The sequence below is a fragment of the Haemorhous mexicanus genome, chromosome 6 (genome assembly GCF_027477595.1).
Source record: "Haemorhous mexicanus isolate bHaeMex1 chromosome 6, bHaeMex1.pri, whole genome shotgun sequence".
NCBI lineage: Eukaryota > Metazoa > Chordata > Aves > Passeriformes > Fringillidae > Haemorhous > Haemorhous mexicanus.
This window is the reverse complement of record NC_082346.1, coordinates 54,195,633-54,223,604: the sequence shown is the minus strand read 5'-3', so window position 1 is coordinate 54,223,604 and position 27,972 is coordinate 54,195,633. Positions and strand designations below refer to the sequence as shown.

The window sequence follows — 27,972 nt, the reverse complement described above, 5'->3', positions numbered from 1 at the left end:
TTAAAGCTTAAAAGCTCGCCAAGCTGAGAAAATAACCATGATATTTCCAGCTGCTTATCCCAGAATGTTACATTAATCCTTCCCCTGGCCCTGAGCAAACCTTACCACTTTTCTTTTGAGCAGCTTGAGAAAGGAGCATAATTGGATCGCTCCTCTTTATGGCTCCGTAAGGGCTCCCCTCTCCCCTAAGTTTGCTCTCAAGTATTGCCAAGCCACCAAAAGATTTGGGAAGCTTTCCTTGCTGTTCCCTAACAAAGGTATAAACATTTCTTCCAAGTCTGGAAGCCAGCACCACAATTCACACTGATGACCAAGCAGAGCCTGCCAGCAGATTTAAGTGATAGCCTAAATAAGAACCATTGGGAACGTCATTCATCATAAAGCTGAAAAACTAGCAATGTCCCACACTTCTCCTGCATGCTGAAGTGACAAACAGGAGCCGGGGCTTGCTGTCTGGCTGCCAAGGATGGGACCTGGCTGAACACCCCCTCTCCACCCCCAGAACAAGCCCACCTGGGCACCCGAGAAACGTGAGCAATTGCTGATGAAGTTCTTAAGTGTCACCCAAGCTGAACTGCAAACCACGGCTGCCTGCCCTAGTTATCAAATGACCTGAAATTCAGCACGATCATCTGCCATAACAGCTGCTTCCCTGACAATGAGAGAAACTCCTGCCTGGCTGCTGAACCACAGCCAGCAGCAGGACCCAGCACACACAGCCTCCCACAGCGAGATGCTGCTCCCATCCCCCTGCACGGCACGGCCTCAAAATGTCTTGTGTTCTTCAAATTCTGCACGCCGACTCCTTCCTCTATGGGTTTATTTTGCATCTGTGTCATTAAAAACAGATTTCAGAGTCCTGGTACTTCAAAGAGGGGGAAAATAATGAAACATCCTTCCCAAGGAATTAAAATGAAGGTAAGGTTGGATGTTGTCAGTTTTCTTTCTTTCTGCTTAGGGTGCTACATAAATAATACACAGCACCAGCAAATTTACTTCTTTTTACAGTAGCAACCTATATAGGAACCAAACATGAAAATGATTGTACGAGTAAGACTTAAGTGCTCAACACAGGCAAAGTTAGGGAGCTAAATAATTTTGATAGATGTTATAAAGATTTTTTTAGAAATGACTTATGCTCAAACACTCATACTTTTTGAAGTTATTTTGATGTACACCAAAATATATTTTTCTATTCCATTGTCAAAAAAATCCTAATAATATGTTAGTAAAATTTTAGTTTTATTAATGTGAAAGTTAATGATATTTACTACTCCTTAATAATGAAATAAGCAGAATTAAATGTTTATAGTATATCTTAAGATAGTTGCTTTTGTACTTCTTCCCCAATTAGAAATGAAGAGTGAAAGCTGTTATTGAAGACCAGCCCCTCAGCTGGAACCCAAATATTACTCCATTGAACCCAATGGACATGATTTCCTGCTAAATTGGATCCAGAAGATTTTGTTTTCTGTGTGGATCTGTCCTCTTGGCTAAATACATTTTCCCATTCCCTAGCTGAAATGGGAAACGAGAACTGCACACGTTCATAGTGTTCTGTGTCTCAGTCCTAGAAAGTCCAACAGGTTCACACTGCTAATGTTGTGCCTAAGAAGCATCTGTCTGATTTTCACACATGTAACTGGTTGTAGCTGTTGCTAGAGCTCATATGTGCACGAGCAGGAACAAAGTTTGGACTGAACATATGCCCTATTCCCTGTGTTTACTTCAAGGTAGGCTTCAGAATCCTTTCTGTACGTGTGAATACAACCATGAATATTTGATTAGGGACACATGGAAAGAATCTGAAATCATATGGCACCAAGGCTTTAGCTGAAGGATGCACAAACAAGCAAAGTAGCTAATATTAAATGTATGCTTCTCTTCTTCTTGTTCTGCAGCCTTGTCTGCACATCAATGTGAATTAAACAAATTGAAACCTCACATTGAGCAGCATCAGATCTAATTGCAATGCAAAATGTTTCCCTAATGAGTTTCAGTTTTCATATTTTCTCTTACAAGTAGTGTTATCATGCTATTGAATAAAAGCAGTTTACTAATATATATGGATATATGTGGGTCTGTAGGGCTAATTAATATTAAGCCAGTTATTTCAGCTAATTTATGAGAAAAGATTATAAAAAATAAACATTTTTATTGGTATTAATTTTACTTGTGGGATACTGTCAATAATGCCTTGATTTTATTTTTTGTTGCTGTTTGCCAAGTACTGACAAATGCATGAATGGATTGCTCTCAGTCCTGGACAGATCCTAATCAAGGCAAGTAATTCTCCATCTCCTAATGATGGGAGTCCCTTAGAGAGGCAGGGACACCCTCCAGCCTTACTCCACTAACTGAGATCTCCCATCAGCCAGATGGGGAGGAAGAGGAGCACTGCTAACCCTGAGCCTTGCAGTGTCCTGAGCCTTGATCTGTGAGACAGACACACAAAATACACCATGGATGGCTCAGTGAAAACAAAAACCAGGAGCCTTCCCACTAGGACTGGCTGAGTGCTTTTGCAACCAGAGCAGAATTCCTGTCTCTATCAAAATCTTTGCTTTTATCTCATGGAAGAATGCAGTGGTTAACACACCTTGCTTAATAGTCATGTGGCTGCCTGATTTGGGGTGATAGGCTTCAAGTGGCAGGTGGACCCAATTCTGCAAAGTGCTGAGCTCTGCACAAGAGATGCCAGCTCGCTGCCTCTCCTGGCATTACAAAGAGCCAAGAGCATATTCCTGCTGTGTGTGGAAGCAGCACCTCCTGTGTCAGTTCCACCATATGTCCTCCTTGCCATTCAGCTTAATTCTAGCTGGAATTTTTCTAATACCTGGAGGATGCTCCTCAAGAGCCTTTTCTTAAGCCCCTCTTTCACTCATTAGCTGTGCTAGAGCAGGGGCAGGACAATTGATATTGGACAATTTAAAGTATCCTGAAGTTTTATATTACGTTTGCACTTTCTTGGGCCATTTTCTAAGCCCTTTCTTTCATAGATGAAGCCAAATCAGCATAATTTTGCCCTAAGAAATTTCAAAAAAGGCTTTTTTAGGCTGGCAAGAATAATACCAGTAAGTTTATCGTAAAGCTTCCTGCAGCAAAATCTTATTTAGCCACACACAATCTTTAAAGTGCTGCTCTGAGAACTACAGAGAGACTTGGGAAATGCCAGAGGAGGTGTTTGGCTTTCAGCTGTAATGCAACAGACAGCTAATTAAATGCTTTGCTAATAATAGTATCCTGTGCATGAAGAGATAAGCTCAATTACTTATTGAATTTAAGTGGAGTTTTGTAGACATGTTGGCATATTCCTGGTAGCTAAAGCAACTTTTTTTAGCAATACAATTCACTCTCCTTTCTGTTTCTCTAGTTTAGATGTATCATTAATGAACAGAAAATTTCACTGATAAAAGAAATAAACAAATCTGACATTTCTTGCCTAAAGCTCCATTGCTACATAAAAAAATAACCATCAACTCAATACAATAATGCCTGACACTTATCACAAAAAACCTCAAGAGAAGTCAGTGGAAATCCTCTACTGACTTAAGGTGAAAGTAGACAAAATCTAGGATTGTTGTGATAAAAATACGTTTGCAATCTGCATGTAATCCAAGGACCACACAATGCTGTGAAATTCAGTACTTTCAGCACATATTCATCAACACTTTTACAGTGAGCAGGGAAAATGGAACGTTCTTTGCATCCAAGATTCTTCGGGAAACACAGTTTTCCCGGTGTCACAACTCTTCTTAGATTAAGACACTGGACTTTTCACTCTTCATGCTCCAAACTCTCAGCTCAGCAGTGATTTGGAGCTAGAGTACACAGCCTAAATTAAAAGTTATTGTTCATGGAGCAATAATGCCATTTGTTGCATCTCCTTAGGGCATGCCTCCCCAACTCAGCAGGGCCATGCAAGAGAACTATTGACACAGTGCCATGACCAAGAGAGGGGATTCTGCCCCTCTACTCTGCCCTTGTAAGATTGCACCTTGTGAGTACTGTGCCCAGCCCTGGAGCCCTCAGCACATGGAAAACATGGACCTGTTGGAGTAAGTCCAGAGGAAGGCCCCAAAGATGATCAGAGGGCTAGAGCACCTGACCAAGAAAGACAGTTTGAGAGAGTTGGGGTTGTTTAGCCTGGAGAAGAGAAGGCTCTGGGGAGACTTTATAGCACCTTCTAAAAAATGAGCCTACAAGAAAGAGGGACTACAAGGGCATGGAGTGATAGGACAAGGGGAAGGGCTTTAGGATGAAGGAGGGTAGGTTTAGATTAGATATTAGGAGGACATTCCTTACTGTGAGGGTGGTGAGGCACTGTCGCAGGTTGCCCAGAGAAGCTGTGGATGCCCCATCCCTGGAAGTGTTCAAGGCCAAGCTGGATGGGGAGCCAAGCCACCTGGTCTAGTGGAAGGTGTCCCTGCCCATGACAGGAGGGTTGGAAGTGGGTGATCTTTAAAGTCCACTTCAACCCAAACCATTCCATGATTTCATGATTCTGTGATCCACTGGAGGGTGATGAAGATGACTGGAGGCTGCAAATGGCATATGAGCGAGGGGCTGGTGGAGTCACCTTGTTTGGCTCAGAGAAAGGAAGGCTGAGGACCAGTCTCACTGTGGCACCAACATCCAACTGTTTCATGATGGGAAAGGCACCCTGGAACAAGGGTCTGGTCACATGGGGAGGTTTCCATCCTTGGTGATTCTCAAAACTCACTGGATCAAGACACTGAGCAACCTGACCAAATTTTGAATTTAGCCCTGCTTTAAATAGGTGCTTGGACTAGATGTTCTCCAGAGATCCCTAAATAACTCTGCCTGAAGACAGTGGGGGAATTAAGGAAGCAGGTATCACAGTCCACAGCATATGGAGAGCAAATTAAGGAACTTCATCTGACCATGGTTTTTATTGCAAAATAAAAACTTCTCTATTAATGGCATGGGGTCCACTAAGCAGCTTCTAGATCTTAATTACGGTTGTTATTTCAAAGATAATTCACATTTAATACCTTAGTATACTTAATAATCTCTTAAGTGCTTGCCTGAATTTGAGCTCTGCTGTAACAGATGACCTTGCATGAAACAAGGAACCAAAAAGCAGAAGTAGGACACCAGCTACGAGCACCCCTGCCCAGGTGTGTGTCAGCTCTGACTGGCATGGGGCTGATTTTCTTCATAGCATCTCATAGCATGGGGTGCCATGCTTTGAGTTTATATCTAAAGCAGTGGTGCTTAAGACACTGAAGTGTGCTATACTCCTTTCCAATTCCCAAATTAGGAAAGATGAGGGAAAACTAGGAATACTAGAAAAAGGGCAGAAGCTGGGGAGCAGCTGCCAGGGTGAAATGGTGGAGGGATCTTCTTGCCCTTGCATGTCCTCCCAGCTGACTGTGGGTAACATTGCTGCCTGTTGGGAGGTGAACTGAGGATGAGGTAAGTAACTGAGGTGAGCACATGCCTGCTCATGGAAGGCTCTAGGGCCAAGAATGGTGACAGCCAAGGCAGCAGGCATCCACCACCTCCACTAGCAGGTGATGATGCTCCACTGATCTGGGGTGTCTGGGAGCCTGCCTGGCATTGCTGGAGCCCAGGCAGCTCAGCCCTGAATCCCCCAAGCAGCCCTGCAAGAGCTTAGAGAGGGTTCATGTGAAAGGCTCTGACTCAGGGACAGCAAAAGAAGAAAGAGTCAATACATCTGGACGTGCTCTGAAAGGATGAAAAGGCAAAAAAAAAAAAAAAAAAAAAAAAAAAAAAAAAAAAAGATGTTGTTCTCAGGTCTATGGCCAGAGGGAAAGTAAGGAGCAAAATGGTGAATGAGTCATGGCTCTCAGCTGCCAGAGCCATTAACAGAGGGAGTCACAGGATGGGTGAGGGGTCATGCTGGAGAGAGAGCCTGGGTGCTGCAGATGGGAACTGTGGCTGCACTCAGTTCTCTCTCAAGGTCTTCCCTCCTGGTGGACAAACACGCTGCACAGAGCTGTCATGCTGGAGCTTGACATCCTGAAGAATAAACAGAGGTGCCTTTGACTGGAGATGGGAATGACAAGAAATATCGAACGACAAGGAAAGGCAGAATCAGAAGTTCCCTTGATGATAAAGGTCTCTCCCTGTCAGAGATCACACTCTGCTCAGCAACACTCACAACTGCTGAGGCTACAATTTCACTTTCAATAAAACACTTTCATAAACTACTTCTTACCTGTGATAGTGCAACTGTGACCCGAATGGCACAGCTCATGGCAGGAGGGTGCTGTGCAGACCTGCTGGAGACAAGGCTTGTCTCCTTTCTGCTCTGGGGGTTTAGGAAATTTGGGACAGAAACTGACACCTCAGTGAGTCCTCTCCAGCCTCCTGATGCCAACACTTTGTCCTGCAGTGCAGTACTGCAATGCCACTTGGGATCCTAGCTGGGCAAGCAGGCAAGCACATGCTCAGACATCAACCTCTGAGCCATCACCTTTGACAGCTGGACTGGCCATGGCCAAGCACCATCAGCTGCAGGCTGAACTTGGGCTGCAGGGAACAGACAGAACTGGTGCATTGTAGCAGCAGACCTGCAGGAATCATTATATTGTGTTCCCACTGTAACAGTTGAAAATAATTAATTTTCAGAATATGGCTATTTGAAAGACTTTATGCTGCTTCTGTGCCAATGCACAAGGTGTCCTGTCAGACTTTCTGCACCTGCCATCTCTAAGTGTCCTAAAAAAGGATGAAATGAAAACAGAAAATTTTTTTTCCATCAGGATCTTTACAGTTCACAAGGAATTTTCTAGTATCACTTAGCATATTAAATTATGTTCCTTCCCCCCCAAGCCCTCCTCCAAATGTGAATTTTAATTCAAATAAATCTTGGCAGAATAATAAATTTATTTAAATGTTGTAATTTTTTTCTGAAACATCTAGTGTTTCATGCAGTGCTTTTAGGATGATTGAACTGAAAGACTGGAACCCAAAACCTATCCATTCCTCATTGAAAAGGTTTGATTTGGACCAGCTGCATACATTTCTAGTTCCTAACTAGCTGATGTACTTTGCTTATGCTTTCCACAACAAATAAAAAATAAAAATCAATGGCAACAATGAGAAATCAGGACAACCCACAGGGCAGGCACTTCGGTTTCTCTTCTGAGACCAACAGAGACAGATTTTTGGATGCACACTCTGGACCAGCCAGGGACAGACAGAGAGCCAGTACTCCTAGGCTGTAAAAAGGGCAGACAGGTTTTGAAGGACATGGACCACTTTTCACTCCCTGAGGCAGCACAAAGTGCTGAGCTGCTCAGGCTTTCTCAAATGGCTGCACAGCCATCACTTGCTCACTCCTGGACTGGACTTGTGTCCAGCTGGAATGAGAACAAGGAAACAAAGGACAAAAAAGGCAAGGAAAGTGCCCCATCCTCCTGCTAGTCCACTGAGCAGCTCGTCACTCCATCCCATAAAACCTGACACACACTTAACCAATACTCCACACATCCATGACCAAGCACACTTTACATGGCTCCATGGACTGAAGATCCCCACTTCTCCAGAAAGCACCAGGAGACAAAATGCTGCTGGAGCCACAGCAGCTCTGCTGCCTGCTTGCTACAAAAATAAAATATCCTAATAAACTAATTATTAAATCCAACTTGTCCCATTAAACTTGCAATATGCACTGGTTCTAAGATGGCACAACAAACCACCACCAATCCTCTTAGCTGAAATATGGCATCCCTTGTGTCTGGATCTTCTCAGGAGGAAAAAAAAAAGAGAAATAAGCATAAATCCCACACTTTACAACTGGAAAATAAAACAAAATATAGGTGTCATTGCAGATCTGCCTTCTTTTATGCTGAAATTCATTTTCTAATGGCTCTACGAATCTCTCAATAGCTCAACTGCCAGGGAAAGGTGGAGGTGACCAGACAGGTCAGCTGAGTTAGCAAGAGGAGAAAGCCTCTCATGTAAGAAGCTTCAACACAGGTCATTCAGAAGAAAAACTTGCATGCTATGATCATCTCACATCCTACTCTCACTCTTCAGTAGGAATAAACTGCATTTTATCGTTTTATAAACACCTCAACAGACTGGGCTTCCACCAAATGTGTAAATCAGATGTGACTGCACAAAGTCAGGGCATTGTGCCAAGGCCATGTAAGAGGAGCAGACCAGTAAAAGTTATCATAAACAGCAACTGAAAGTCCCACATGGAGAAAAAAATGGAAATTTTATTTCTGGCTACAGTGCAACTACTCAGAATTAACATTAGCTAACTTCTTCTGGATGTACAAATATTTTATCCCACTGTGGTCCCTTCCAACCTTATCCATTCTGTGGTTCTGTCTTTCTGTGATTCCCTCTTTCAATCCACCCAGTGAAAGTACTGATATCTGCTTTAGCAGCCATGCAGCTGTCTAATTAATAGTTACCATTACTACATTTAAAAAATAATAGTTTAAAGATATAAGCAGCAGAGGGCTACATGCAGTTATTTTTATTTTGAAGAAGTGGCACTGAAAAACCCAGACCAGCCATCCAAGGCAGGACTCAGTAGCACTGGGGGCTTTGTAAGTTCCATTATTCCCATGATTGTTTTACTTCCAGTGAGTACCTGGGCTGATGGCAGCCCAGATCACCCCTCCAGAAGATGCAGCTGAGCCAGCTGGACTGGTATTTTATAAAAACCTTCCTAAGGGGAATGTGAAGAGAGACGTTGACTTAAGCAATCAGTCACAGTGTTCAAATGAGGAAAAGCTGGCACCTAAATACAGAGCCAGTGAATCCCAGTGTGACCAGGGATATCCCATGGCATGAAGAACATTCTGGGAAAAGAGTGGGATCTCACCTCATCTGTCACAAAACTTCACATCTCCTGAGGCTGGTTTGCATCTCTGCTCACACAGCAACAATGCACCAAGCTCCCCTGGACCACAAATCCAGGGATCAGGCAGATCACAGCCTGAGGCAGGAGATGGCTTTACCCACAGCCCATGTCACCCATCTGCCTGGCACCACAGTGTGAATCACACCTGTCTGCTGTCAAAGATTTGCTAAGCAGAGCTCGAAATACCAATGTGACACATAAAACTTCTCAGTTTCAATGTTAAATACCAAGGGGTAGTACCTCTTGAAAGTCAGGAAAGTGCTCATCCCACACAGGGAATGGGCACAGGAGTATGGCAAAGAGTGTGGGGTCCCACAGGAGCAGCTGCACCAAAACCAGAACACAGGTTCCTTTGAACCTCTCACTCAGGTGAGATGTCCTTTGCAGCAATACTTACTTAGCTGGTGAGATGTGATTATTAACTCTTCACCCATTTTAGCAAAGCAGTTCTGAGATCCAGGTGTGGAGATGTCTCTGAACAGCAGGACGGGCTGCTGGTGTCACCCCCTCACCTCTGACACCAGGGCAGGTATTTACTTTTTACCACTTAGGCCAAAGTAATACAGGTTCACATCAGAGAGAGGAGATTGTAATGTGTAGTAGTAAAAAGTTGCAATAGAACCCTTTTAAACCTAGGGACACCAAATAGTCACACCTCCTGTAGTAACATGACATTTTATTAAAATACATTGTGAGAGACAAGCACTAGTTTGTATTTAGTCACTGTTTTGCTTTTTTCACCATATTCTAATACACAAATACAAAGGCACCTGCTGAGCAGCTTTTGTCAAAACCTGTTTGCTTTTGGAGGTGATCCCTTAAAAGAAATTTTCAAAATGGACCATCTTTTGCAATCTTGGCATGAACAATTTGGTAGAAGTTTTGATTTATACATGTACATATATATATATATAATTCCAGCTACATGCTATATGCTGGGCTACACTGGAAGAGAAGACAATAATAATGATAAGGTTTCTTCTCTGTATGTTTGGGCTTACCAGCTCAATGTTACTTTTCCTCAATATCTGGTGAAGGCTCCCTTGCTGCATTCCTCTCATAAATACTGGTGGTAGCAGCACACCTCCTCCCAAGATCAAATACACACATAGCAGGCTAGAGCAATTCAGTGGAAGAATTGAGCCATGGAATACCTTTAAGACAGTTGTTCTATTTTTAATCAATCATCTTAGCCGAGATGAAAAACTGTGAAAGCAGCCATGAATAACATCTCAAGGAAATATGGGGGAACAGACTCACAATATTATGAAAAAGTGATACACTGACACTTTAAATAGAGATGTTATGAAGTAGCAGGGTCACAGCAGTCACTTACTATCATCAGTCAGAACCAAAACAGCCCTGACCGTGTTCATAAATCCTACAGTAACTCACATTTGGTGATATGGGAGCATTTTATCTCCTCCTCTAACTAGCACATTTTCCTGGTGAGAGCTAACCTCTCACTGAAATACCATCAGCACAGCCCATTACCCTCTGGCTGAACATTATTTTCACATTTTAATAATTCTTCTCGATGGGATGTCCAACAACTGAAAATCCACTTCCTTCACAGAAATTTTCTGCAGTTACCGAAGTATTGCATGAAATAGCTTTTCCCTCAAAATGCTTCCTCAGAAAATCCTCCTGCAGAGTAGGGGGCTGAACTGGGCAGAGAGCAGGAGAAGGTCTCAATCCTGCAAAGCAGCACCTGGACCTGGCACTGAGCCCTCAGGGCTCTCAGTTAATGCTGGAACACCTTGTCTGGAGAGGCTGTGAATGCCCCATCGTGGGAAGTGCTCAAGTCAGGCTGAATGGTGCCTGAGGAAACTGAGCTAGGGAAAGGTCATAGGATCACAGAACCATTTAGGATGGAAAAGACCCTGTTGTGGCTTCAGCTGGGATAATTTTCTTCCTAGTAGCAGGTGAAGTGCTGTGTTCTGGATTCATATGAGCATAATGTGGATCACACAGATGTTTTGGCTGTTGCTGAGCAGTGCTCACCCTAAGTCAAGGACTCATTAGTTTCTTGTGCTCTGCCAGTGAGGAGATGCAGAAGAAGCCAGGAGGGAGCACAGCTAGGCCAGCTGATCCAGACTGGCCAGAGGGATATTCCACAGCATAGTGTGTTGTGATCAGTATATAAACTGCTGGAGTTGGACTGGGAGGGGCTGATTGCTGCTGGGGGATGATTTCCCAAAGTCCCTTCATACCCAAGAGATGATTCTATGAATAAAATTAGTGTATGTGTATGTTTGTAGATTGTGTTGGTGTTCTGCAGATTTTTAGGAAGAAATACACCAACGTCTTCTGCACTCCTGGTGTGGGTGATCACTCTGCAGAAGGCTGGTGTGCTGCTTCCAGCTGCAGTCCAGTAATTTTCCTCACAGTAGCTACTATGGGGCTGTATTTCAGATTTGTGCTGGAAATTGTGTTGATAACAGAGGAATGTTTTGGTTGTTGCTAAGCAATGCTTACACAAAGCCTCTCATCCCCCCCACCAGTGAGCAGGCTGGGGTGACCAGGGAGCTGGGAGGGGACACAGCTGGCACAGCTGACCCCAGCTGACCCAAGGGGTGCTCCACACCACCTGGTGTCATGCCCACCAACAAAACTAGGGGCAAGGTTGGCCAGGGGCTGCTGCTGGAGCAGTGGCTGGGCATCACCCCACTGGTGAGCAATTGTTTACATTTGTGTCACTCTTTCTTTTGTTTTATTTCTCTCTCTGGGTCATCTTTCCCTTGATTACCTTTTTCTTTTTTTTTTTTTTTTTTGAGAGATGGCTCTGATGGTGACTGCAGTGATGGGGTGGCATGAGAAGCTGGATCCACACAAACCCCTGAGACAGGAGACATGAAGCACCATTCCCTGAGGGCACCACTAACATTAAAGGACAGGCAGCTTTGCTTTGTCTTACCAATCGTAAACTTTATTCCCTATGGAGTCAGAATGACCTTTAATTTCTTTGAAATAAAAATCTGTGCAAATATGGTGAGTAATTTGCATACACAATGTGATATCTATTTTTATATCCATTCCAAATACGAAAGGATATGAATGTATTGGAGTGGGCACTTCCATCTGATAATATAAAATTTCACTGCAATACAGCATAGAAATCCATCAGAAAATCTCATAACTCTCAAAACTGCTATCTGTGTTTAATTCACACAGGGCATGGCATAAAGCCTTAATCTGACATGCAAATGAACATAAATCCCTGCATAATACTCTCTCTACACAATCATCATTGTAAATGTGCCCTCATCTTTAGTACCCCAAAATAAAGATCTATTCTGACAAGACAAAGCCCTGCTGATAACCTCTGGAGTCAGTTAATGAAAGACTTTAATGAAAGTCAGAGTCATGACAAAGGGCTCCTTCCCCTCTGCAAGGCATTTCAAGCCCACAAGGTGCAGCTCTCTCTCTTCTAGAGACAGTTTCATGCCAAGGATTCCTGGCTATTAGACTGGCCATAGTCCTCTGATTTTGAGGATTTATTCTTTTCCCATGTATTCTTTTCCCATTTCTACATGGCCTGTACATGGAGCCCTGTAAAATCACCACCTGACTGGTTCCCAAAGCATCTCCTTTCAGAACTAAACAGCTGGTTTCGGGGGGGAGGACTTGGTTGTTGTCCTCGTTGTTGTTGATTTGGTTAAGTTTTTGGTTGGTTGGTTGGTTGGTTTGGGTTTCTTCTTGTTTGTTTGTTTGTTTGTTTGTTTTGTGTGCTGTGCACAAAGAAGCCAGCACAGACATTATGCTTCACCCTATCAGCAGGTCAAATTTTGGGTTTGCTCTTTTTTGAATTATAAGGCTTTGATAACATGACCAGAACGCTTAAGTAAAAGCTCTGGAAGACCATCCACTACTGACAGGGAGAACAAAAGATTCATTTAAATTTGCTCCAGCCAACCACCCCTGTTGATAAACCCATTGCAGAGGACAAACCCTGAACAACTTGGGCCGTGGAGGAAGGTGCCCCAGAGACTACCAGAGCTCATCCTTGAGTGCTCTCCTACTAACAGGAACTCATAGGAGGGGAAAACATATTTCAGCTGAAAAAATGAAAGAAACTAAGATTCAGCTGTAACTTCTGTAGGCACTGAGCTCAGTGAGAAGACTGAAATGTGGTGATGAAACCCCAGTGAAAAACATTTCAAAATCTCCAAGCAATATTAAACTGGAAGAAATAAAACCACCTAATTTAAAGGCACATATGTATGGAAGACATCATCACTTTCTGAGTGTTGCAGAACAATTAAAATGAAACCCAAAAATCCGCTGATTAGCACAAGAGATACTTTCGGAATCATGTGATATGATAAAAACCCTAAATATCCTACTGTATCTATTTCTCACATAATATGAGAAAATAACAGTTTAATTTATGTAGTGTGAAAGCTGACAATATGTTCTGCAGTTTTGTTTAAATAGCTAATTTTCTCACATTAGCTGTAAATGAATTTTGACACTAAAAATAAATGTAATAAAAATAAAGTGAAATCAAATAATTCAAGATGCTGCTGACCAGGATTCATTGCTGCCTTACTGTTCCTAGTGCAGCCATATAGAATGAACTTTTGGTAGAATTTTGGGGTTTATTTTTAAAAATCAGTTTAAAAACAATGTTTGAATTTGCACAGAAATGTATGGAAGTTTGATCCTCATTAAAAAATATTCTTTTTGTTTAAAATATCATAACGTTTCCTCTCAACTTTAAAAATAAAATGTGTCTTTTTACAGTTTTGTAATTTGCCAATTTGGAATTTGAGCTTCAAAATGGAAACACAAAAGAATGTTTAGCTTGAATTTCTCTTTATTTTGAATCAGAAAGCTGGGGCTTTCTCATTGCCTTCACAATAAACAAATATGGTAATTTACATGATGTGTATTTGAAAACCAAAAGTGAAGCAAAATGTAATTTCAGGACAAAAGATACATACTTCATCTTTCAAGGAAGGTTGAAAGTTCAATTTTGATTTTAGTAAAATAAAAACTACAACCAAATGTAACCCATTTCTGGGAAAAAATAACTTGGTTTCCATTAAGAGAACCTTGAAAACCCTTGGTGTGGACCTCTCAGTGAGCTCCCCAGGCTGGAGGCACTTTGGGAGTGCTCCAGAAGAACAGCCCAGTTTGTGTGTCTGGTCTGTGATTTAACTTCAGAGGCTGCAGAGGCACTCCAGGGGATGCAAGCCATGGCAGTGTGAGCAGTCCTGCCTGCAGAGCAGAGCAGCTGCAGCTCCTGCACCCTCAGCCCCCCTGATGCACCCAGTACGCCGACCTTTGCAGCACCACCAAGGACACAGCTCTGCACACTGAGGTTTTTGCAATGGTTTCTCACTGTAGAATAGTTCCACTGTGTGTTACAGCCTGCTGACCAAAGCTCCTGCCCCAGCTCAGCAGCTCAGTTTGGGGGCTGTCTGCCTCCACAATGTTCTGCACCATTTGCAGCGTCAGGGAAAACATTATTTAAAAATACGGCGGTGCTGAAAGACCTGACTGCAATAAAATGTGATGCAAGACAAGAAGTACAAACAGCATGACCCTTGTTGGGCAATTTCTGGACACACCAGTAAACTCTGACAAGCAAAAGAGGTGATTTGGGGGTGCACTCACAGGCTGATGAGATAATGTAAAGCCAGCCAGGGGCAATCTCGCCTGTGAGAAAATCATTGCAATAACAGTAAAAAACCCACAGTTACTCTGTGCTCTCACAGGAATGTTACAGCACAGACCATAAAAATGAAATCAAATGCCAGCTCATCTGAAGAGCCAAATATCTATTTTCAAGCTTTACCTCTGAAGCTGAAACATCATATTTAGAGTAATCAGAAAGGTCAGAGAGATGAGAAATAAAACAATCCGCAGGAAGCGTAAGGCACATTTCCCTTTGGATCCTCACCTCTGTTACACTTTTCAAATCCCTCTTTCTTCCACAAACTAGGGATAAATTACTCATTTATCTGAGTCAGGAGTTTTCCTGCTGACTCTGCCAGAATCAGGCTTTCTCTTGGTGCCCTCTGCCTCCACTGCAGATCCAGAAAGTTGTCCACACTCTTGGGCCGCCCATCTCCAGAGCCTCTGGCTCCCTGCATCCCTACACCTCTCCATCCCTGATCCTGTGGTGCCCCTCCTACTGCACTGTGCATGGTGACTCCTGCCAGTTTTTGCATTAGATGTGCCACCCTTGTTAGTCATCACCAGCACTTAGTGCTTTGGCAGGCTCCAGAGGACACTGAAAGGCTCTTTCTTTTGGTCCAAGTTCAGTTAGCCCTGCTGTTTTGCTGATTCAAAGTGTTTTCTTTTGCATTTAGCAAGGATCCTGTAAGATCTGCTGGCAAAGCATCTTGAGAAGTGAAACTGCAATGTATGTGTTTGTAAATGATGCAGGGGAACCTGGGGACCCAGATTCAGAAGTGAAGAGTCATTTCTGAGGTGGATGCCAATGGTAAGCCAAAAAACGAAAAAGCAAATACTCCATAATCTAAAATGCCTTAGAAGGGATATCCATTAAATTTCAGGGCAATCCATATTTAAATGGATTTCTGAGAATGGATTTCTGATCCAACCTTCTGAACGTCCTCCTGCCCCTGTCTGCAAGGCACCAGAGCAGCACACAGCTACCTGCAGCCATGCTCCTCAGCCTGCCACGCTGCAGGAAATGCACCATTTCTTGACAAGAACGAGCAATGCACACCTAGCGGGTTCAGGAACTCAAAAGAGGTGATAGCCTCAGTGAATTTGACCCCAAGTTTATTTTTAAAGGTGTGAAAAAAGCCAAAATACTCTTCAGTTCACTCTCCCAGCGCACTGGATGGCACAGCTGATGTTCACACAGCTTCCCGGGCACTGCTCTAACCACCAGAGGGAGTCCCTGGAAACCAGCACTGGAGGAAGCAGAGTTAAAATTCATGTTTTCTGCAGAGATCTCCGGAATACTAATCAAGACCAACAGATAAAGCAATCCATGCAAATCTGATTGACGGTGATTGCTTGGCAGGGTTTGGCTTTTTTGTCAGTAGAGATGGAGCAGAATTTCAAAGGCACCATCAGGACATGAATCACGCTGTGTCCTCCTCAGCTGTGCAGCTGAGCACGTACAAGGGCAAAAGCTGGAAGCTTGGAGGACTGAAATCACCTATTAGGAGATGAATTCCTTCCTGAACTGCAGTGCAGCCCCACGCTGCTCCATGCTATCACTCTGTTTGCTCCCTGCTGTGTGGCAGGGACTGTGCAGCTTGTTGGGCCACCAGCCAGCAGCACAGGACTACAGCCACTCACCTCCAGGTGAGCCCTCCTCACCCCAAAATGCACAGTTATTGTAAACCAGCTGCCTAGCATTTAAATGGCTGAAGTTCAGTTAAATAAATTCATGAGAATTAACTGGAGGAATCATGAGTCATTGCCACAGGGCTCTGAGATTCTGCTTGCAGAAGGCAACACAACCTAGAGCTTTTGAGTCCCTGAGCTGGTGAAAAATAAGGTGCTGGATGGCCACAGAGAGCCACCTAAGAAGGCCATTGGCAGACTTGGTGTGAGCTGCCCAGGGATTACCAGCCAGCAGGAGAAGCTGCTGTACATGCTTTGCAGGCAGCAGCATATGGTGATTCACTGGAATTAAGCAGACTTTCCCCTCAGCTGAGCCTGCTGCCTGAGAGGGTTCCAGAGCTCTGCCCCACCTCCCCAGCTGCACCACTGGCTGTCCCTGCACAGTCCCCTGGTCCTAACACTGCTTTGACCACAAACACCTTTCTAGTGAGTGCTGTTTGCACACTGAACTGTGGCACATAATGACAGCATAGTTTTAAAAAGAAATTTAAAATACTACCAATTTTACCAGTGAAAAATCTTCTTAGCCCAGCAACTAATTCCTGACTTCAATCTATATATGTGTGAATATCTTCCTAAATTCACTTCTGGTATAAAATAAAAAAAGATTGCATGCAAAAAGCCCATCTGTTTTCAGAGCTCAGGCAGGCAGAAAAGTGAAAATCTCCTGTGCAGTGCTCATGTGAACACATATATGGACATGCACAACACACATGGATTCCTGGGAGTTCTCATTAACTGTCCCAAGGAAATCCACAGAGTATCACTAAAAATACACCTTATGCACATTAGTTTTCAGGCCCCTAATTTATTATTGTTAAACCAGAGGTTTAATTATCATTATAGTTACTAATTAATTACACCATAATTAGAAATCATTATTTCATTAATAGGAAAGTAAGAAGATGATAGTAAAATTGTCAGGGACCAAAGAAGGGTTCTTAGCATCAATCCTTTACAGTCAGTGATGAGAAAGAGAGGGAGAATGGGATGAATTTTGCCTTTAGGGACACCTAATGCATAACTGACTGTACCAAGAGCCTCTGTTGCTGTTTGTTGACCACACAGACATCCCAGCTCAGGTACAAAACCCAGTGCTACAGATGTTTATAGATCTTCTCCCATTAACAGGAAAATCATGGTCACACGTTACTAACTGCTAGGAGTGGGATCACAGCTAGGGGAGCAGACGAGTTACTGTGCAGAGACAAACTATTATAGAGTCTGGCTCTTAGCTGAGAATACAGAAAGTCCATTAAATAAAAAGAAGTGACCAAAGCCAGGCTGGATGGAGCTTTCAGCAACTTGATCTAGAGGAAATTGTCCCTGCCTATGGCAGGGGGCTGGAACTAGGGCATCTTTAAGGTCCCTTCCAACCCAAACAATTCTATAAATGGTCTCCAAATGAACACTTGGCAAAATCTGGCCCATAATGCTCGCACAGAAATTACTGGACTTGTTAAATTTTGGTAATTAATTTTTTTCCTAAGCTAATATATTCTTCTGCCACTGACTATACTCTAGTGAAAAAGCCACAGTGACTCTTCTATCACTGAGCCCTGGGAACTTCTCCAGTTTGCAGCAAACTTAGAAAAATGGGGGTTGAAGGCAATGGTGCAAGGGAATCTTGCTGGCACAAATCGACGTGTGCAAGTTTCTCTTAAATCTCTCAACAATTTTTTTTCCCCACACACAGTTTCCTTCCTGAAGTGGTTTTGATTTAGTGCAGAAGAGTTCAGCACAGCAAAAGGCATCAGCAAGAGACGCAAGAGCCTTTAGGTTTATAATGCTCTTCAAAGAACAGAGGCACCTTTTGTGGTTGCAGACGTTGGAGAGCGGCTCTGGCTCTGAGCAGGGGTACAGTGGAGTCCTGCAGGAAAGTGGCTGAGAGGCACACAGGCAACATGTCATGGGTCTTCATTTGCATAACACCGTGAGAGCACTTCAGTGCCCTGGAAAACTTTCTGCTGTGGATCCCGCCCATCTGGGGGACTGAAAAACTGAGTTGAAATAATGCCTACTTCTATAGAGCAGAATAATTCAATAACGGTTTGATACTTCCTGACAGGTGAATAATGGCAATGATATTTGCAGTTCCAGCACTGACAGGAGTCTGTAATCCCAGTTTATCTATTCACCAGCAAATCAATTCACCTCCTGGGCTCCAGTCAGCTGAAGCCAAGCTAATATAGAAGATTAACCAGTTTTACTCACTGCTTCTCCTGGCTGGGCCAACTTCTTCCAGTTCTGGTTTGAAACATGTTTCTCTTACTGTGAAATGTACTCAGGTTCCTAGAAGTTGGTTAGAGCCTAATGCTAATACTGCAAGTGCTGTGGGTTCCATCCCTGTATGGGCCATTCACTTCAGAGCTGATCCCTGTGAGTCCTTTCCAACTCAGTCCTTTCCAACTCTGATCCTGTGAAATGTCATCTATCCAATTAGGAAGCCCAGGTAAATCTGAGAAGAGGTCACCTGAGCAGTTTGGCAGGCAGGGGAAGCCTACAAGCAAGTGCCTATTATTCCAGCAGAAGTTTGGTTACTTTGGAAAGATGGGCAGAGGCCTTGTATGGGGACTGTCATCCCCCCCCAGCACTGGAAGAAGAAGTTTTAGGAATTAAACCCAATGCATTGTCCTGTGACTGAGCTGGTATTTTACAGCTGGGGTCACAAGGGACTCCTGCCCTCACAGACTTGCACTGGCTGCTGCAGGAAAATAAATTCCCACCTGGTTTTCTGGGTAACAGCTCATCCCTGTCCAACTGGCAAAGGAAGGGATTTATTTCTATAGTAAGCAATATACTAAAAGATTCTGTACGTCACGTGGACTTTTCTGGAACAGTTTCAGTGATAAAGCAATGCAGCAGATGAAAGGAAAAAGCTCATCATTTTATTTGAATTTTCCCTCCCTCTTCATTGACTTACAAAGCACAGCAATTTAGATCAGAAACCCCCCTATCTGCAGAACATTTCTGAGTGACTAAAGTTGATACTGAAACTGGTGTAGGCATGAGTCTGGAAACATTGTGAAATTTATTTCTCTAAGCCTTTTTCTGGTGTTTTTGAAAGATGTCAGTCAGAAAACAGTTATTCCCCTGAGAAAACTTTCATGTTTTAAAGAAGCAGAATTTTTTTTTATTTTTCACATGCACCCAGTTAACCACTGCCTGCAGGCTGCTAGTTTGGCTAGCCCTAGGTGTCTGACCACATGAATCCTATTTACACCAGTGAGTCCAAAAGTTTGTTGTTTACAAGTTCTCTATGCCTAGATTATAAATAGGAACAATGTCTGATGATGATGATGAATGACTTGATTCAAAGACCTGCAGGAGAATGCATGCTTATGGCTCTGCAATGTCCATGCCATCTGAAGTTACCCACATCTTTAAGTGTTATTAGCACTCTGAAAAGTAAAACTTGCACAGAGTACACCATCTTAGGGCTTTATAATCTGCACCAACACACCTGGTAGTGTGGGAAACGAGTCCACAGTGCAGCGTGCAAAGCACCTTGCATGGAGCATGGATCTCTTTACCCCAGCACAGTTTTGGAACCAGCTGGCTGCAAGTGGGCATTGTCTTCTGTGGTGGGTCCTTTTCATTATTGAGGAGCTATTTTATGTATTATGCAGTGCTGTAATGAAGATGAAGTATTTTGTCTTCTCACACTGTGTCCTCTGTGGTGCTGGGAAGTCTTGGGGCAATATTATCAAATAAAACAGACACTGCTTTGTAGAAGATGACTAAATTTCCCAGAAGTTACAATTTATTGCCACTAAAAAACTGAGGGATGCAGGACTGGCTGTCAAAACGTTAATGAAAAAAACACTGAGCTGAATATAACATTAGAAAAAAATATAAAAAACCCTGTGTACACTTTTGTCTGAAATCCAGTGCACCATAATCTTCACATGCATCCTTCACTGACAGGAACCTTGCAAATAGGGTAAGGGCATCTAACTAGAAGAGAGAAAGTATGGTTCATTCTGCCAGTTTATCTGCTATTTGATGAATCAAAGCTTTATTCTTTTATTTCTCCAAAGTGTTTTTCAAGGAACTTCTTCCCAGCAATAGAGACATGTCATCCCTTCTGAAAGGATAAGAGCAGAACGACTGAAGGAATGGAAAAAGATCTCAACCTCCCAAGAAGTTAATAAAACCAAGGAGAAATAATCCACAGTGGTGGAAAAGGCAGCAGATCTTCTAACCAGAGGAAGAGGAGTGAGGAGCAATCCTTCTGACTACAAAAACATCCTCCCTGCACAGGTAAGGCAGGGTCTGTGAAGCTGAAGGCACAGGGCTGAACTCTGCACCCTCCATGACCTATGTCTGTATTGTGTGGTCTGTAAGACACTTAGAACAAGAAAATGGCTTTCTTACAAGGAATAAATAAAGAAATAAATCACTATTAATCTTCTTCAAACCTCTCTCCTATTTCAAGCTTTCCTCCAAATTTTCTGTTCTTAGTCAGATAAGGCAGCTGACCTCTAACTATGATGAACTCTGCACTGAGCTCTCTGCATAAGGCATTTCAGCATGTGGTGTTTACATTTAGAAATGGAATTTTCATACATTGTAAGTCAACAATAACTATCTAAGTCCCCAGGGCACAGACATCAAAAGAAAAGCAGAAGTTCACAAAACATTACATTCACTATGTCTCAGGCAGCATTTACCAGCAGCACAGATCAGAGTTTTAGTTCCTCTCCAAGAGGTACCAAGTCTTTAAGCCATGGAAGCCCAAGATGCCCTCAGAGCTGGTCATGCCAAGCCACAAAGCTGAACCACTGTCCCCTGATGCAACATGGGAACATGCAGGTGTTGCCAGCAACCAGCTGGGACTCAGTGTCTGAAGCAAGCAAATAAGGAAAGAAAAAGATGAAGAATCCCTTTGCCCATCCCCAGAAAACTGGGGAACAAGAAAGGACAGAAAATAGTCTCATTTCCTCTCTCCTGGAAGTGTAAGCACCCACTGGGAGAAGCACTGAGAGTACAGGCTCCATTAAGCCCTGCAGAAAGTTACTTTCATTACAGGCACCACTGGCTTTCCTACAAAATTACGGCAGGGAAGAACCTGCCCATTTTAGCTTACTAATGTTCTCACATTATGTCCTGCTCCAATAACCATGCTGCCCTGTCACCAGTCATTGCATCTGGCAAATCTAAGAGGATGTAAGCCCTGAAAAACAAGAAACATCAAACAGCCTGTGGGCAGGATCCATGCAAAATTCTTCCACAGTCTCCTGGGGCCGGAAGGGGTGATGCTCTGCCCCCAGTGAAACCTGGCTGCAGATGACAAAGTCAGCTGGTGACACACTACCTTGTACCAGGTAACTTATGCCAGCAAAAGGTCTGCCTTCTCAAAGTGGACACCCATGAAAGAAAAGCAATTAAATGGCAAGTTGTTTGTCATATTAATGGTAGTTTGTCATATTAATGGTACTACTAAATGACACCATTAAAGCACTGTAAGCAAGAGGTTGGTAATGAGCAAGCCAGTGCTATCGTTTGCTCTCATTTTGCAGGCTGGCTCAGGACCAACATTTCTCCTTTTGTTTGTAAGGGAGAACAGAGTAAAGAAATGTATAAGGAAATCAAATTAATTAGGCACATAAATAAGCTGGCAGGTAAACAACTATGATTCAGTGAGGCAGCTGTCAACCTCTAAAGGAAGGATGGTACATATTTGTAATATTATTTCAGTTTTAGTCCCATTTTATCTGATTTTGGATTACCCCTGACCTAATCATCAGCATCCTTACAAAGCACAAGAATGAGCCAGGTTTGTGTTCACCTCTTTCAAGGCTTGCTTTGCCCACCCTGGGGATGTGCACTGGGAGAGGCTCCCACCACAGCACTGAGAACAGGGACAGCCATCCCCATGGGTAAGAGCATGGGTACATCCACTGCAGAAACACAAGCAGCCAGACAGTTTAGGCTATGGCTTTTCTCCCAACTTCTGCAAACTCTGGGATGTCACACTCCTGGGAAGACACCTGCCCCAACACTGATCTTGACATGTAACCTGGCTGTAGGATCTGATTCAGCCCATTTAACCTCTGGCATTTAACAAAGCACTTGGTTTTGTTTTCACTCATGTCCCACGCGGTCAGGACAGACAGATCGGTGCTTGTCATTGTTCTTGAGCATTGCAGTGAAGAAGAGGGACAGTACAGTAATTCCCACCACTAGCTCATAACTCTGTGTTCATTTGAAGTGACCCAGTCATCTGAAAGTCACCACTACCTAAAAATTATTTCTGACTCCCCTAAACATAGACTGCTACCATTTTTTCAAACTAATTCAGCTTAATGCACCATTCAAAACCTCACACCATTACTTTGTGCCAAGACTAGTTATTTTCCCAAATGTAACAGTACCCTGACGCCACAACTGCTGAAGACATGATGCAGTCTCACATCTACTGCTGTAGTCTACCATGATTAATTTTAGTTTATGGAAGTGGGTGGTAGAACGAAGGGAGAAGCAGCCATGGAAGCCAGAATCTATTCAACTATGGGAGGATCAGCAGTATCAAATGTAATCATGTCTCAGTGGGGAATGTGGGAAAAAACTAAACATTAGAAATAGCATGTGCCAAGTAGTGCACACAGCATATTCCAATTTCAGAGCAGCAGACAGGGTTTGCTGCCCTGTGAATGGGGCAGAGGGAGCCTGTGTTTCACCCTGTGGTTTTGGTTGAGCTTTTTATGAGTGTATGAGCAGTTCTGAGCATACAAATGCTGTCCTTAAAGCTGCCATCCATCTGCATAAGCACATGGGCAGCTTTATTACATGGATGCATAGATATAATAAATACGTTTTTTCCCTAATGATTTTTCCATATGAAAAAAGCAGACCCTAATGCAGCATGCAGGCTGCAGAAGGGATGGAGTATGCAGGAAGTGGCAGTGCCTGAAAAGATATATGGATATGTGTGTTTGTGTGAATTCCTATTCACATTAATTCATGCCCACAAAAGCTTAAGGGCTATAGAAGCCTGGAAGATATGAAAAACATTTTATACCTTTTATCTATGATGTACTTTTGCTGTCAATTTGTATGATGAGATCACTGCAGTAACAGGAAAACTTATGGTGATATAAAAAGCTTCATTCTAATCCATTATCAAAGAGTAGCTATTATTACAGAGAAATAACTCTGCAAATAAATTTCATAATTTAAAAAAAAAAGAAAAATGAGTGTTTCTGGAATTTGTTTCATAGAATCAGAGGGTTTTTTAAAAAAAAGCTGAAATTCCCTTTAATCAAAATTTCAATTTTTGACAAGTTCAGCTGTAAGGAATGGGACAACTGGCAATCTTTGGAACTTTTATCTATGAGACATAAAGGGTTGCTGAAGACTGAATGTTTACCAGACCATTCTTTTTTTGTCCAGAAAATAAAGTTTTTTATCTGTGATCCAATTCATGTCTTTGAATGGGACAACTAAAAACTCTAAATACAAGCTCTGCAACATGGACTGGATTTTAAACCTGTAAAGCGTCTAAAGCACAATTTTGGTGTGCTAAGGAAATTATTTTAAAAATACCCAAAAAAGTCAAAATGCAAATTATTGCTGACTATATATATGCATAAACTTCTCTGAAACTTAATAGGCTTTTCAAGTGCTTAAAAATACTTTCTTAAAAATACCTGTTGTTGATTGCTAGGAGTAGCTAACATAATTTAAGGCAGTTTCTTGTATTTTAGCCTATGAGCAATAAATTCTTACCCTGAGACTTGTGTTTTCAGAAGGCACCTCCCTGAAGCAAACTCAAAATCCTCCAAAAACCTCACTCCCTTTGACAGGAAGAGACAGATGGGGAAAAAAAAAAACCCAACCCAAATTTAAGGGCTTTTGGAAGAAAGGCAGACTCATCACAAACATTAAACCAATCACTTCACATGACCATAGTCAAAGTACCCAAATTTGGAGGTCTAAAAGGGGTGGGCACATCTGAGCAGCCAAAGGGCTCTGTACTCTTCAGACTTTTGTGAGTTTAGGACTGGTAAATCTTGGCCAGATTTCCTCACGAAGCCTTCTGCTGTGGCACAACTACAGCTGAAAATGTTCAAGATGAAGAAAGCAAAATAAAGTCCTCAGTACTTCTAAATATAGATAAGAATTAGAAATATGTCTTGATTTTTGACGAGTTTTGCATTTGCCAGCTTAACAGAACAGAACTAGCAAAATAAAAAATCTGAGCTCTTACATTACAAGTACACCTTTTAGTAAGACATATTTGTGCATTGAAGGTTGTCAGGGGACAATCTCCCTCTGAAGAGCTGCTGTCCACCACCAGTGACCACTGCAGTGAAACCTGGATGGCAGCACGTGGTGCAAACCTTGACTCATCGTGTTTGCAAAAGGAAAATAGGGCTGTGCTGTGTGTTTTTGCAGGAACAAACAAAAAAAGGACACCAAACAAGGACTGCTCTGTTCCCAGCCCAGGAGCTGCAGAGAGGTCATAAGCATTAACTGAGGGTAGTGCTTCGTCCAGATACCACAAACCAGAAACTGGTTTTCACTGAGAAGCCAGGACTTTATTTTGGCCCCAGTTCAAGCTAATGCAGTGACAAATTCACAGAACAGCAAACTTCACCATGAAGTTCTTTTACAGTCAATAGAGTGTTCAATAACCAAGGTGCCTCACACTCCTCTTCTGGAAAGCTGACCCGCAAGAGCCAATGGCTGAAGCTGGCCTAACACACTGGAAATACCAGCTCCGAGTCCTATCCTCTCAGATTTTGCTAATTTTACTCTAGCTTCTGTTTAAAGTTTTATCCTGCCATCTCATATGTAAAACAACACATGTGCAGATCCACATAAATCCATGGGGCTACCTGCCTGCTTAGGCATTCCCAAATAACTATTGACTTCCTATGGTGAGTTAAGGCACCATGAAAAATGAGCAGGAAGGGAAATAAAATCTGAAAATGTGCAATTCATACCATAGCAAATGCTGTTCTAAAGGCTAAGATTTTTTATTATCACGTGTGTTATAATGGCATAATATCCAATACAACTGCAGTAGGTGATTGGTAACAAGCATGTTAAAAGGTCACAGAAAAAGAGAGATTATTTTACCTCCATCTTGTGAGTTCATGATATTCAGAGCAAACAGCATTGCATTGGAGAAGGTGGTGGCCTCTTCTTTGCTTGCAAAATTCAAGCCATAGACCTGCCGTGCGTCGCGCCATTGATGAAAGGTAGGAGTTGCTTGATTGTACTTCAGTCCTTTCACAATGGAGTAATTAATCACTACCTGTGATTTGAAACAGAGGGGTAAGGATTAACAGTAACTCTGTTTTCAGTGGGAGAAAATCCACCCAACCCTTGTGTGAAGGTTACCTAAATGGGTAGAGGCAGCTCCTGCATGGCTGCACGGTAAGGCAGTGTTTGTTTCAGTGACAGAAGACCCACATCTGGGGGTGAGATTTACAACAGTTCAGCCTCGGGGACTTGCAAGCCAGTTCTGCAAAATCTATTACCTGCTCCTGCTTTTTACAGCACCTCCATAGGATGCAGCTGTGCAGATGCTGCAAACAGCTGTCAGGAGCCAGGGCCAGCAGCTGTTTCCATCTTTTGGAGGATGATCATGCACAATTGTTAGAAAAAGAGCCAGAGAGAGCTCTTGGCACTAACCTTGCCCTATAGCACATAAGTGTTTGACTCATTGCAACAGTTTTGCTTTCCTCCTCCCATGTGTCTGATCATCACTATCTTCTTGTGCTAGTTTTTCTTTAGAATCAGGCAATGACAAACCCAGACAACCATTCCTCTCCCACCTTCTCCCCTGCTGTATGTGTGGTGTTTTCCACATAAGGGGTGACTGCAGCAGAAGGCTGTTTTTTGTGAAATTTAATCTGCTAAATGCAATGTTCTGTTTATCCTTGGGCAGGGCACTGGGACATCCAGCTACACAGGACAGCTGGGATCCAGACAGAAACCTCCTCTGCTAAAAGTGTAAGCTGTGCTAGCTAAGGGTGGGGAGGCAGGAGTGTCCACTGCACCACTGTACCACTTTGTACACAGAATTTATGTTAGAGGTGGACTCACATACCAGAAAACCTACCTTTTTTTTTTTTTTTTTTTTTTTTCCCAGTCTAACCAGTCTTTTGGAATGTTTTCTGTTAGCAACTAAAAAGCTTCAGTGTATTTAATTAGTCCATTTTGGTAGATGACTGACAATTCTTAATTAAACAGGCAGACTTTAACAACTAATTTCAAAGATTAACAACTCCTGGCTCTGAGTTTTGAGTTTTCAGGGGATTGCCAGTTTAAACTGGCAGAGAAACATTAGATGAGCACCTAATATGGAACAAATTGTTTTACTCACATTAGTATTTTTTGAAGGATAACACTGTCTCATTGATACAGTTAACAGATGTCTTCTAACTTTACTATATTAATATACAAAGAATTATGGAAACCAGCAAAGAAGTCACTAGACCCCAAGATGATTACAGAAATACTCTTATTTCTTGGATGCATTTACTTGCAGAGCCAGCATTACAGAGTGATGTGGAAGACAGTCTTTGAATCCTTGGTCTAACTTTAGGCACAAATAGGATGGGCCAGCTGTTGCACCCAAACCAGTATCATTACTAAGGCTCCATGAAAATGCAGTGAGAAGCAATCAGACCTACACTGCTTTTTTTGGACACATTTCATTGAGAAATTGAGAACCTGTGAGCCAAAGGAAGATGCAGCCCTACACTGGGCATGCAGGCCCCCAAGCATTAGTCCCCTGGAAATGGGAACTGCATCCCAACTGCGTGGGGAGACACCCACACCAACCAGAATGAAGTGGAAACTGGTCACAGCAGAGGCATTGAACTTCCTCTTGTATCTGACAGCTTGGAAAGCCACTTCTCCTTGAAAAATGAGAACATCACCCGTTCTTCTGAGAGAGAGAGCCTGTACCAATGCTGCTCACATTCAAAGAGTCTCTTGAGCATCAAGTAGACTCATGCCTGGATTTCTAAACCAACATTTTTAACGTGGACCAATTTTTGAGTCTTACAACCATTTTTAAGTAGACCAAGCCAGGGAAGGCTTAGGCAGTATCTTTGAGGAAAAGTTTAGAAAGACTGTGAGCTTCTACCAGGCTTTCAAAGTGAGTCTTTCTCACCTACTAACAGAAACCTCTGTTTCAAAGGACACCACTATCAAAGCCCAAAGAGCACCAGAGGGTGCAGTGCAGCTGTATGATGAAAGGCAGAAATTGTAAAAACCTATGCCAAAAGTTGTTTAATGGAAGTCAGGTAAACTGTTCAAAACCTGCTTCCAATGAACTCCAAGGATCTGCATTGTTCTGAGGGTTAGATCCTTTAATTGAATAAAGACAGAATGTGAATGTTGACCTTCAGTAATCATCAGGATGCCCACACATGCAATACCTTGTCTTCAAACTCAAATCAGAGTTTGCTGAGAAATGAAACACTGGGAAATGAAACTTAAAATAGCCAGACTATCGTTTTTATCTCCTCTGGCTTGTGTTTATAGAAAATGGAAAAAAAGAGGAGGGGATCTCCTGCTGTTGTTAAGAATGAGTGCACAAAGGTGTCTTGTACAGATGGTGTGGAGACTCTCCAAGGCACATGATCATAATGAAGTGCTTCAGAGCAGTAATTAAAATAAAGGTCTCCCTGTTTGAAGCATAGGGTTTTTTTACAGGGGCTTCTAAGGAATCTTTACTCTAAAGTGTCATATGTCAGTAAGAGAGCACATCTGCCAGGCTGAGCAGACCAAGAGTTCATCTT

At 42.7% G+C, this 27,972-nt stretch overlaps 1 protein-coding gene across 5 annotated transcripts in view; it reads right to left on the bottom strand.

Moving 5' to 3' along the window:
* The window catches only part of EVL (Enah/Vasp-like), a 142,796-nt gene that overhangs the window by 34,679 nt on the left and 80,145 nt on the right, over window positions 1–27,972 (bottom strand). For all 5 annotated transcript variants that reach the window (XM_059850315.1, XM_059850318.1, XM_059850314.1 and 2 more), the window contains exon 3: window positions 25,295–25,472. In XM_059850315.1, the coding sequence (XP_059706298.1) occupies window positions 25,295–25,472 (178 nt within the window). The remainder of the gene's footprint in view (window positions 1–25,294; window positions 25,473–27,972) is intronic.